This window comes from Jatropha curcas, unplaced genomic scaffold, assembly GCF_041381405.1.
Source record: "Jatropha curcas cultivar XTBG-Jc1 unplaced genomic scaffold, XTBG_Jcur_1.0 HiC_scaffold_999_pilon, whole genome shotgun sequence".
NCBI lineage: Eukaryota > Viridiplantae > Streptophyta > Magnoliopsida > Malpighiales > Euphorbiaceae > Jatropha > Jatropha curcas.
In genome coordinates this window covers 1-12,438 of record NW_028322580.1, presented here as the reverse complement: position 1 = coordinate 12,438, position 12,438 = coordinate 1, and the positions used below count along the sequence as shown (strand labels likewise).

The 12,438-nt window shown below is 35.0% G+C and overlaps 1 protein-coding gene, 1 long non-coding RNA gene and 1 pseudogene across 2 annotated transcripts; all 3 read left to right on the top strand.

The window, feature by feature from the left end:
- The first annotated feature begins 1,106 nt into the window (after nt 1-1,106).
- Nucleotides 1,107-2,056, top strand: LOC149491641 (TMV resistance protein N-like; annotated as a pseudogene).
- A 56-nt stretch (nt 2,057-2,112) lies between these two features.
- On the top strand, nt 2,113-5,560 carry LOC149491640 (uncharacterized). Its single transcript, XR_016319348.1, has 3 exons — nt 2,113-2,389; nt 3,330-4,276; nt 4,623-5,560. It is a non-coding gene; the product is annotated as an uncharacterized LOC149491640 (long non-coding RNA).
- A 3,228-nt stretch (nt 5,561-8,788) lies between these two features.
- Nucleotides 8,789-10,879, top strand: LOC149491639 (uncharacterized). The gene is made up of 4 exons (XM_089717154.1): nt 8,789-9,238; nt 9,601-9,755; nt 10,097-10,711; nt 10,870-10,879. Exons 1-4 carry the CDS (start codon nt 8,789-8,791, stop codon nt 10,877-10,879), a joined length of 1,230 nt encoding a protein of 409 aa, XP_089573280.1.
- The last annotated feature ends 1,559 nt before the right edge of the window (nt 10,880-12,438 follow it).

Sequence of the window (12,438 nt, the reverse complement as noted above, 5' to 3'; positions counted from 1 at the left end):
AGCTAACCCCTTCTTTTATCATTAATGCCAATGCTGCTTCTTCTCCATACCTCAACCTCTTCCCAGCAAATCCCTTCCGAGCTAATAACTATGAAGTTTTTATTAATTTCAGAGGCAAAGACATCCGCGATGGTTTTCTCTCCTTTCTCTTTGAATCTTTGAAGGAAAAAGGAATCAATACCTTCAAGGATGAAAACCTTAAAAAAGGAACTGAAATAACACCAGCCCTCAAGCAAACAATTCAAGAATCATGTATTTCAATTGTCATATTCTCCAAAACTACGCAGATTCTCCATGGTGCTTGGACGAACTTGTTGTGATAAATAAATGCAGAGAAAAGGGAGGACAAATGGTTTTACCAGTTTTTTACCGTGTAGATCCAACTGATGTTCAAGAGCTGAGAGGGCCTTTTACAAAGGCACTTGCTAGGCTTTTACAAGATCACAGCGATAGATCACACAACCTGGGTGGATGGTGCCATGCTCTGAAGACAATCAGCAACGATTTAGGTGCTTTTGTTTCTCAATGAGATCAAGTAAAGTTATTATTTTCCCTTGTTTGCTTGTTACATGTCTTTTTTATTTTCTATTTATTAATAATAGATCAATCTTGCGCACCACAACAGATGCTTTTAGTTACGATATCCACTCCTTTGGACTGTACTTATTTTCACTTTCTTGTTAAATTCTGTTTCATTTTCTCCTATTCCTTCAATCATGGGCTTGACCCACCCAGTTTTTCCAAACACTTAATTGATTCTATTCTAGAAAATATATAAGTTCGGGCTTACTTTTTGTTGTTCATATGTGATCAGAATGACCAAATGCTAGTTCAAAGAATCGTCAATCGTGTTTCAGAGATATTAAGTCATATGCCTCAAATGCTAGTTACCATGAGAAGTTAGTTGGAATTGATTCGCGTGTCGAGGAAGTAATATCGTTATTGGATATTGATGTAATATGACAGAAATTGGATAATAGGAATTTGGGGAATGGCTGGTATTGGAAAGACAACGCTTGCTGGTATAGTGTTTTCCCAAATCAAGGCTAAATTTGATGCCCACTGGCTTTGTTTCAAATGTCAAGCAACAGATAAAGAAGGAACACAGCAATTGTTTTACGGGATAGAATCATTCGTTCACTAACGGGAGAGGAAAGTTTGAAAATGGGCTCACAACTTTTAGTTTTAGATGACTGGATTTCTGAGGAGGCTTCAGCGTAAGAAAGTTCTTATTGTTTTTGATGACGTTGATGATTCACACGATTTAGATCTTCTAGCTGGAAACTGTAGTTTGTACCGTAAGGGAAGTAGAATCATTATAACTAGTACAGATAGACAAGTACTTAAAATGTTTGTCATGAAGAACATATTTGTCAGGTTAAGGGATTAATTTATGAGGAAGCTCTTCAACTATTTAGCTTGCCACGCTTTCCATCAAAATGAACCGAAAGAAGGATATGTTCTGCTATCCCAGCAGGTGAGAAGTTATGCTCAAGGCAATCCCTTAGCACTAAAAGTTTTAGGCTCCAGCCTTTATGGCAAGGAGAAAGAGTACTGGGAGAGCCAATTGCTCAAATTGAAAAGCATCCCGAACAAGAGAATTCAAGATGTTCTAAAAATAAGTTATGATGGGTTAGATAGAAATGAGCAGAGCATATTTCTGGATATCGCATGTTTCTTTGGAAAAGGAGATACACATGAAAATAAGCTTGAAAAAATAATAGAAAGTTTTGGTTTCTTTGCGAGATGTGGAATAAGGAGTCTCATTGATAATCTCTCATCACCATCGGAAGCTATGATCGTAAAGTAGAAATGCATAACTTACTACAACAAATGGGAAAGGAGATTGTGAATGAGGAATGCAAACAGCCTGGAGGACGTAGTAGGTTGTGGAATCCTGACGACATTTCTCATGTATTCAAAACAAATACAGTAAGGAGCAAAATTTGCTACATTTTTCTTTTGTTTTTCTTTTTATGTTTGAACAATTGAAATTTGAACTTACTGCTCCACGTAATTAGTTAATTAGATGATTCCAATAGCTTTTATTTTTAAATCACTTTATTCTCAATTAACTATTTTCATTTGTTGTTCATTTATCAGGAACTGATAAGATTGAGTGCATTCGCTTAAGATGTTCATTATTGAAGCTTTTGAGATAAGTTCCAAAACTTTCATGAAGATGCCTAATCTTAGATTCCTCATAATCTTTGTTTCCAAAATGATTTTGCCTGATGGCCTTGATTTTCTTCCAGAAGAGCTAAGATATTTAGATTGGTACAGTTACCCTTTGAAATCATTGCCGTTGAAGTTTTGCCCAAATAATCTTGTGCAACTTCACTTGCATGGCAGCCAACTCAAACAACTGTGGGATGGAGATAATAATAAGGTATATTTCCTAAACTTTAATATTTGTATTTGGTGTAAATGAACTTATAACATAATAAGATGTAGTTTGATAATAACTATACTTAGCTGAGTTAAAATTTATAAAATGGTTTGATTAGTCAAATTGGTCTTAATATAACTTGTATAGTTGAGTTAAATTTTATAGTTGAGTTAAAATGGAGATAATAACTTGTATTTAGTTGAGTGGCGGATCCAATACTTTGTTTACAAATTAATTTTAATATGGTTAAAGGTCAAATCATTGAATTAAATGAGACTTTTTAATTTCGTTGAAGTAATAAAAATTTTGATCAATCAATATATGAAGAAATTCAAATGTTAAGAATATACTTTTGGCTTATTTAAACAGCAGATGATGTGTTAATTTTTACCCTTATAGCAACAACAAATAGAAACTACCTAGACATAAGTTATTAATCTCCATACTTTAAATTGGCTTATTTTAATTTTGGTATGTGTACAGAAAATTATATTAAACTACAATTTTTAGAATTTATTTTTTGTATTATTTGATTAAATAAACAAATAAGTAAATAACTACTTTTGAATTGTAAAATAATTATTTTGTGAGTATTTGGCTTTATGTTTTAGTTATTGTAATTTTAAAATAAATAATAAGAATACTAAAAATAAAAATAAAAATATAAATTATGCTTTATGTTTTAATTATATTTATATTTATACTATAAATATAAAATTATATTAAAATACATTCCACATTGATCATTTTCTCAAAAAATATATATAAGATAAAATTTTTGAGACATGGGGGCCATGGCCCCTGCTAGCCAGTAGCCACCATTGGATGAGTAGTGAAATTATATGTATATATATATATATATTTTTTTTTTTGGATAAATAACAAATATATATAAAGCATGAAATTTTAATATTTCATATTCTTGCTCTTTTTATTACAGCCTTTTAAAAGTTTGAAAGTTATGGACCTCCGCAGCTCTCTGTCTTTATTGAGAATTTCGGACCCATTTCAAGCCCCAAACCTTGAGATGTTATGTTTGTCAAGATGTAGACGTTTCATTGAGCTTCCTTCATCTCTTAAATATTCAACCAAGCTTGTTCGGCTAGACTTAAGGTACTGTGTAAGTATTCGCAGTTTGCCAAGCTTCCTTCAGTTAGAAAATCTTCTTATTCTTGATCTTCGAGGTTGCAGTAACTTGAAGAATGTCCAGAGCTTCCTTGCAATTTATTGGATTTAAATTTAAGTGAAACTGCAATAAAACAATTGCCTTCATCAATTGGACATTGCTCTCAACTTGTTGCATTACCGTTGAGCGGGTGTACAAGCTTGAAAATCTTCCAGATTGCATTGGCCAGTTAAAATCTCTGAAGCAACTTGACGCAAGAAGAAGTGGCATAAAAACATTACCATCCTCTTTCAATCAATTGAGCCGATTGGAATGTTTATATTTTGAGGGATGTAAAGGTTTGACGGTATGGTCTTCTTCGTTGTCCAGTTTGAATAGCCTACGGAAGCTTTATCTGGGTAACTGTGGTATATCAGAAATTCCAGAGAGTATTGGATCATTAGTTTCATTAAAAGAGTTATATTTGGACAGAAACGGTTTTCGAAAGCATTCCTGCAAGCATCAAACAACTTTCTAACTTGGAGATTCTTAAGTTGGATGATTGTAAGAGGCTTAGATATTTGCCAGAGCTTCCATGCACAAAGTTATTTTCTGCATCAAATTGCACCTCTTTAGAATTTGTATCATTTTCGTCCTTTTGCAAAGCAGAAACAGAAGATGACCGGTACGCTTTTCTTAATTTTGGTAACTGCATCAAATTGGGTGATACTGTACGTCTTCAAATTACGGAAGCCTTGTTCTCAGCACAGCAAGGCCGGGACGTACGTTTCCTTTCTCTAATATCAAATTAATAAAGAAGTCCTTATTAAAAAAAAATGTTAATTAATTTTTTCGATGATAAACTTCAATGGAATATTTTCCTAACTTGTGAATTTCATAATTAATTTATGCTTTGACAAGGGAAGAGAGATAAACATAATAAAATTAAACTATATATCATCTTACCATGAAAAAAAATATAACACGAAAAGATTTCAATAGTTATTATGGGCCTTTTTTAAAATTTGTGTTTAAATTATCCATTTAATCTTTCATCAGCTATTTAAATTTAGCTCTATCGTTAATTAATTATGATATTCTTTAACAAAATATATTTTCATGGAGCAGGACCATAATTTATGTTTCCCTGAGGTGGAAGTGCCGCAAAGTATGAAATATCGAACAAGTGGGTCTCATCTTTCAATTCAGTTGGAAAGGCCTGATCGTATGTTGGGTTTTTATATTGCAGCTGTTTTTTGATTTCCAATATGTTGATTTTGATGTATATGACATTACTATTGTTGGGAACTTCCAAGATAAAGCTGGAAAAATGTATGACTGTAACTTTTTTTTTCGAAATTTGGGGCTTCTTAAGTTAGATTCAAAAACATGTGTTCCTTAGGTATATGTCTTCGAAGCATGAAATAAATTTCATTCGAGTCTCATTCCGGCTTGATCATATATCTGTAAAGCGTGGCGGAAAAGCTGAATTCATTAGTAGGAGGGTGATCAATTGTGGCATTCATCCTATATATCGGGAAGAATATAGGAAAGCGGAAAGAAGGAATGAAAGAAGGAAAGAACTGGACAAGGATATAGTACAGGCGGCAAACACTGAATTATGGGAGAAGAATTCAAGACAAAGACTCTATTAATGTCAATTAGTATGGCAAATGGAAATTGACAATAGGTAAAGGAATTTCGTGTGTTTTACTTTGGGATTTTAGTTGACTTCAGTTTTCAATTCACACAATCACAGTAGTGGTGAGAATCAGCTTATTATTGGCTGTTACTTGGGTATTAGCACTCGTAATAGCTAATCTATTTCTAAGTTTCTGCAGTTGTACGTTGGCATTTTATCTTAAGGGCTTGTTGCAGTTGGTGGAAGATCTTTAATCATGTTTGCAGTTATCCTAAATGCTTGTCATTATTTGCTAGTTTGGAGTTTTGGAGGGAAGTATAGATTGATCTTTAAAAGATGTTTGCTTCATTTCAATTGATCTTTAAAACAAATTTTGTAAATTGGTTCAATTATATCAGCAACTCATATAAATATTTTCTTTGGATCTTTGATACTATATCAGCCTATCAAAAAAAAAAAAAAAAAGAAAGAAAGCTATTAAGTCTATTGTTTTTCTTTTTATTTATTTATTTATTACGAGTTTCAATACATGGAATAATATTATGAACTATATAATATAATACCCTCTTTAATTCATTAAATTATAAATAATTTTATAATCATTAACTTTTTATGAAATTCAATTAATTTTTAAAAATATTCCTACATTTAAAAATATTTCTTTGATAATATAGAATCTAGATATATAATTAACCAAAAATAAGAATGTTAATTCTTTATAATTAAACTAATACAATTAGATGCCATTTAAAAATCTTTTCATCATAAATGTATTGTATCTACTGCTACTGACTTAACACAAGCTTTCCTGTCAAGACGGGTGATTAAGGTTGGAAGGTAACAATTAATTTGACTTTCCTATAATATATTTTTTTAAAATTCTATTTTTATCTAGCAATCCGTTGAATTTCAGACAATCTGTTACATCAATTCCTTCAAGAGATAATTGAACCAATTTACAAAATTTAATGTGACACATCATCAAACACTTTGTGGGGTGGAGCTAGACTTCAAGTGTTGGGATTAAGGATCAATATAAATATTTATGTGAGTTGCTGATATAATTGAACCAATTTACAAAATTTATTTTAAAGATCAATTGAAATGAAGCAAACATCTTTTAAAAATCTAGGTTATTGAATCATGTACATCATTACATACTTCCCTCCTAAATTCCAAACTAGCAAATAATTAAAATTTGAATTGAAAGTCGAAGTTTAGTTAATCAAAATCCCAAAGAGAAACACACGAAACTAGAAATTCTTTTAATTAAAGTCTTGGTCTTGAATTCTTATCCCAAAATTCAGCATTCGCCGACCGTTTCCTTGTCTAGGGCTCTCATTACCATCCTTATTGGTTTGAATCATTTCTTGTTTTGGTGTCCTATATTGTTCCCGAGACACAGGACGAACACTACACTTAATCATCGGTTCCCTATTATAACTAGGTTCATAACTCTTTCTAATAGCAAAGTGGAATGAGGCCTGAGTGAAATGCTCTTCACAGTCGAAAGATTTGTACCAAAGGAGCACATGTTTTGAATCTAACTTAGGCATCAAAAGCATACCTGAAAAAATAAAAGTTAAGGATCTTTCCGGATTTATCTTCGAATTCGGCAAAACATTTAATGGAACCTTGATCATGAGAATGAAGAAGTTGGGAAGCAATAACAGTGCAAAAGCAGAAACCCAAAATATCATCATCCCTTTCCAGCTCGAAAGAAAGATGAGATCCACTTGTCTGATATCTCATACTTTGCAGCACTTCCATCCCAGGGATACATATTCTGAACACTTGCCCCATGAAAATAAAATTGGGAAAAATATAGTCAAATTAACACTTAAGTTAGGACTCTCAAAAGCTGTTTCAAACTAGGGGAACATTAGAGAAAGGAACCATACCTCTATGTTTGAATTTGGTGACAATACGGTTTCTATAATTTCAATACCCACATTTTCACCCAATTTGATGCAATTAATAACGTTAAGACATAAATACAGAAATCCATCTTCATCTTCATGGGAAAAGAATGGACATGATACGAATTCTAAAGAGATGCAATTTGATGCAGAAAACGAAAATAAGATTGGAATCTCTGGCAAATATCTAAGCCTCATACAATCATCCAAGCTAAGGATAACCAAGTTAGAAAGTTGTTTGATGCTTGCAGGAATGCTTTCAAAACCGTTTCCATCCAAATATAACTCTTTTAATGAAATTAATGATCCAATGCTCTCAGGAATTTCTGATACACCACAATCAACTAGAATAAGTTCCTGGAACAGATTCAAACCATGCAATGAAGATGGTGATGTTTGAATGCCACATCTTGTTGCAATGAGTTCCCCCAGAGAGTTTCAAACAACCACTAACATCAATGCTGTGAAGAGATTGTAACTGGCCAATGCAGTGTGGAAGATTTTCACGCTCTGTACTATTAGCAGAATATCCGTGTATCTCTATCTCTTAATCTTTGACTTTGTATTAGTTTGTTTTGATTATGTTGAGATTTAGTTTGTTATTGATATTCCTACTGCTAAGGAATTCAGTCTGTTGCTTTGTATTTAAATGTTGATTCATCTGGAATAAGTGATACAACTTCATTCTTCACTTTCATATTTATTATGGTATCAGAGCTCTCATAACTCAAAAGAGTTGATCCAATTTTTTTTTTCTCCCAACAAGTCAGCCCATGGCAACCATTCTAAATGCTGATAACATTACTCCCAACCCCACCCATCAAATAATTCAGTTCAACCCTTCTGCTCAATTGCCTATTAAGCTCAAAGGCAGTTCCAATTTTTCCACTTGGAAAACTCAATTAACTCTTCTTCTTGATGGCCATGACCTTGCTGGTCATCTTGATAACACCACACCCCCTCCACCAAAAACAATTACTCAAGACAACATCACTCGAGACAACCCACAGTATCGTTTATGGCTACGCCAAGACCGCCTCATTCATCAAGCAATGATGGCTTCTGTTGATCAAACCATTGCCTCCATCGTAGGTAATGCATCCAACTCTGCTCAAGCATGGACAACTCTTCATAACACCTATGCCAACAAAAGTCACACTCGTATTTATAGTCTACGCGATCAACTCAGTCGCATCCACAAAGATGACAAAACCATCACAGAATACCTTCACAAAATTCGTGAAATTGCTGATGAGCTTGCTACTGCAGGTTCTCCAATGGTGGAAGCAGAGTTTACTGTTAAAATTCTCAACGGTCTAAATTCAGATTATCGCGAAGTACCAGCAGCAATCCGCAACCGGAGTATCCCGATTGAGTACCCGAAACTTTGTGAAAAACTTCTAGATCATGAACTCTGTCTTCAAAATGAAGCAAAATCAGTCTCTTCCGCTATACCAACTGTTGTCGCTAATCAAGCTATGTCCAATGCTTGCAACAATCGATCTAATCGACGCTTTCCCAATAACAACTAGCACTTCTCCAACTTTCAACCAACCCAGTGGCGCCCAAACAGGACCAATCAACAAACATCATGGCGTCTACCATCCTCTAGTACATCCTACAATGGAGTCACTTGTCAATTATGCAATAAATATGGTCACACTGCCTTTGTGTGTCGCAGCAGATCCCATGATCATCTTCAGGCTAGAACAAATTTTGTTTCGACTTCTCAAATGTCAGACAAACCATGGGTTCTTGACTCCGGTGCCTCTCATCATATAACTGCTGATCCTCACAACATGCCTGAATACACGGGTTTTCAAGAAGTGACCATGGGTGATGGTAACAAAATCCCAATTACACACACTGGTTCTACTCATTTGTATGCATCTAACAAAGCTTTCCGGCTGTCTAATACTATTTGTGCTCCCCAAATTAAAACCAATTTAATTTCTGTTAACAAGTTTTGTCACGATAATATGATCTCAGTTGAATTCTTTCCTTTTGATTTTGTTGTCAAGGATCTTGCAACCAGAAAGGTACTGGTACGCGGCCGGAGTAACAATGGATTATACGAGTGGCCACAAACACCCTTGTCCTCTCCTTCACCTGCAGCTCACACAGCAACCTCAACAAGTTCTATTGAAACCTGGCATTGTAGACTTGGTCATCCCCATGAGAAAGTTCTACATCTTATTTTAAATAAATGTTCCATTTCTGTTTCAACTCCAAACAAATTATCCTTTTGTAATTCACGTCATTCTAATAAAGCTCATAAGCAACCATTTTCTCAACTTACTCTGCAAGCTCAAAGCCTCTCCAAATTATTTTTAGTGATTTATGGGGTCCATCTCCCACTCTTTCTGTTGACAAAAAATTATATTATTGCATCTTTGTTGATCAATATACAAAATATATCTGGCTTTACACGTTGAAACACAAAACTGAGGTCACATCAATTTTTCAAAAATTTCACCCTTTAGTTGAAAAACACTTTAATTCTAATATTCTCTCATTTTACACTGATGGTGGTGGTGAATTTCAGGGTCTAGATTCCTACCTTAGTCTAAATGGAATAGAACATTTGAAAACTCCTCCTTATACTCCACAACGTGTTGCTATTGCCGAACGTCGACACTGCCACATTGTTGAAACAGCACGGACGTTACTTTATGAAGCCACTCTTCCATCAAACCTTTGGTCCTTTGCTTCTAATCATGCCCTATATCTTATCAATAGAATGCCTACCAACACTTTAGCTCAACATTCTCCATTTGAAATGTTATTTCAAAAACAGCCAGATTACTTGTCATTAAAAACTTTTGGATGTTTGTGTTACCCATGGCTTAAACCTTATTCCCCCAATAAACTGGCCCCAAGATCTACACCATGTGTTTACTTAGGTTTTTCTCTCCCCCATCATTATCATCAATGTTTCGATCCTCTCACTTCAAAAATTTACTTGTCTCGTGATGTCGATTTCTTGAACATATTTTCCCGTACAAATCCATGTTCTCTAATGTCTTGGTCTCAAATTTCAGTAGGTCCTTTCAATGGTATGACTTATCTCAATCTCAGTCTCCCATTTTTCACCCTGCCTCATCTACCTCAAAACCCATCTCCACCCAAACTTTACCTAGTCCAATACCTGTGCTTTCTATGACTCCAACTACACTAAATACGGAAACCGTGATTGCTCATGACTCTGGAAACTCCGGTCGTGCAACCTCAGCTGCAGTGATATCATCACCCCCGCCTCTACCTTCTCCTATAACTATTCGTGAACCATCCCCTCCCCCAATTCCTGCTCCAATTTCTTCTACCTTCAACTGCCCAACTTCTTCATATTTGACTACAGCCATTCCTCAACTTCCACCTGCTCGTGTTGTTACACGTTCACAGAATCAGATTTACAAACCAAAGAAAATCTTTGATTATATGGCACAAGTCCAGCCTGATCAACCACCTAATACCTTTTCCCAAGCCAACAAAAAACCAGAGTGGCAGGCAGCTATGAAGGCTGAGTATGATGCATTAATGAGAAATCAAACTTGGGAACTTGTTCCATATGATCCTTCTAAAAATATTGTTGATTGCAAATGGTTGTATCGAATTAAACGGAAATCTTATGGTTCTGTTGACAGGTTTAAAGCGCAGTTAGTTACAAAAGGGTTCACAAAACGCCCCGGCTTGGATTATCATTCCACTTTCAGTCCTGTGGTCAAGCCAACAACAGTTAGATTGGTGCTTTCACTTGCTATTCAATATAACTGGCCTCTGTGTCAACTCGATGTCAACAATGCCTTTCTACAAGGCAATCTTGATGAGGAAGTATTCATGACTCAACCTCCTGGTTTTGAGAATTCCAAATTTCCCTCTCATGTTTGTTTTCTTTGCAAGGCTATATATGGGCTAAAACAGGCTCCCCGTGCGTGGTACAATGCTCTTAAAAATCATCTCATCTCATTGGGTTTTTCCAAGTTTGAATCTAACAGCTCTCTCTTTATAAGTCATATGGCTTCTGCTGTTATTTTTGTTCTTGTATATGTCGATGATATCATTGTCACGGGAAGTTCAATCTCTGGTATTCAGCATACAATTGGTGCTATTGCAAGTCATTTTTCTATTATAGACCTTGGTGATTTGCAGTATTTTCTTGGAGTGGAAGTCTTGCGGCAAAAAGATTGTCTCTACCTATCTCAGGCCACTTATATTGCTGATATTCTTCAAGCTACAAACATGCAAGAATCCAAATCAGCTACTAATCCTATGAGCTCCTCAACGGTTCTTTCTCTTTCTGATGGTTCCTTGCCTGTTGATGCCTCTAAATATCGGCAAATTGTTGGTAAACTTCAGTATCTTAGTTTTACACATCTCGATATTTGCTTTGCTGTAAACAAGCTTTCCCAGTTTATGCATGCTCCATCTACTCTTCACTGGAAAGCGGTAAAAAGGGTTCTCGGTTATCTTAACGGTACTCTCCATTATGGTCTGTGTCTGATGAAAAGCAACTCTATGTCACTTCACATGTATTTTGACGCAGATTGGGCAGGTGATGTTAATGACCGTGTATCAACCACTGGGTATATTCAGTTCTTTGGGAATAATCCGATCAGCTGGTCTTCAAAAAAACAAACAACTATTGCGAGGTCATCTACGGAGGCTGAATATTGTGCTGTTGCAAGCGCTTTGTCTGAAACAACTTGGGTTCGTAATCTGTTATTTGAAATGGGCATTCGACTTTCTACGTCACCCGTTATCTATTGTGATAATATTGGGGCACTTATCTATGTGAAAATCTTGTGTTCCACGGTCGCATGAAACATTTAGCAGTTGATTTTCATTATGTTCATGATGAAGTTCATCAAAAGCAGCTTACTGTTTCACATGTTCATTCGGCAGACCAGGTTGCTGACACTTCGACAAAAGCTTTGCCATCCACATCATTTGCTCATCATCTGAACAAGTTAAACATTGGTCCCCTCTGTCTAACTTGAGGGGGACGTATTAGCAGAATATCCGTGTATCTCTATCTCTTAATCTTTGACTTTGTATTAGTTTGTTTTGATTATGTTGAGATTTAGTTTGTTACTGATATTCCTATTGCTAAGGAATTCAGTTTGTTGCTTTGTATTTAAATGTTGATTCATCTGGAATAAGTGATACAACTTCATTCTTCACTTTCATATTTATTATGTACAACCACTTACTGGCAATGTAACAAGATGAGAGCAATCTCCAATTGATGAAGGCAATTGTTTTATTGCAGTTTCACTTAAATCTAATTTCCTTAAATTGCAAGGAATCTCTGGCCATTCTTCAAGTTTTATGCAACCTTTAAGATTAAGATACTCAATATTTTCGAACTGAAGGAAGCTTGGCA

Excerpts from the sequence above, each read along its gene's own strand:
- LOC149491639 (XM_089717154.1), top strand. The coding sequence starts at position 8,789 with ATGTCAGACAAACCATGGGTTCTTGACTCCGGTGCCTCTCATCATATA. Across the intron at positions 9,239-9,600 it reads TTGGTCATCCCCATGAGAAA|GGTCTAGATTCCTACCTTAG; the intron begins GTTCTACATCTT and ends GGTGAATTTCAG. Across the intron at positions 9,756-10,096 it reads ACTCTTCCATCAAACCTTTG|TAGGTCCTTTCAATGGTATG; the intron begins GTCCTTTGCTTC and ends CTCAAATTTCAG.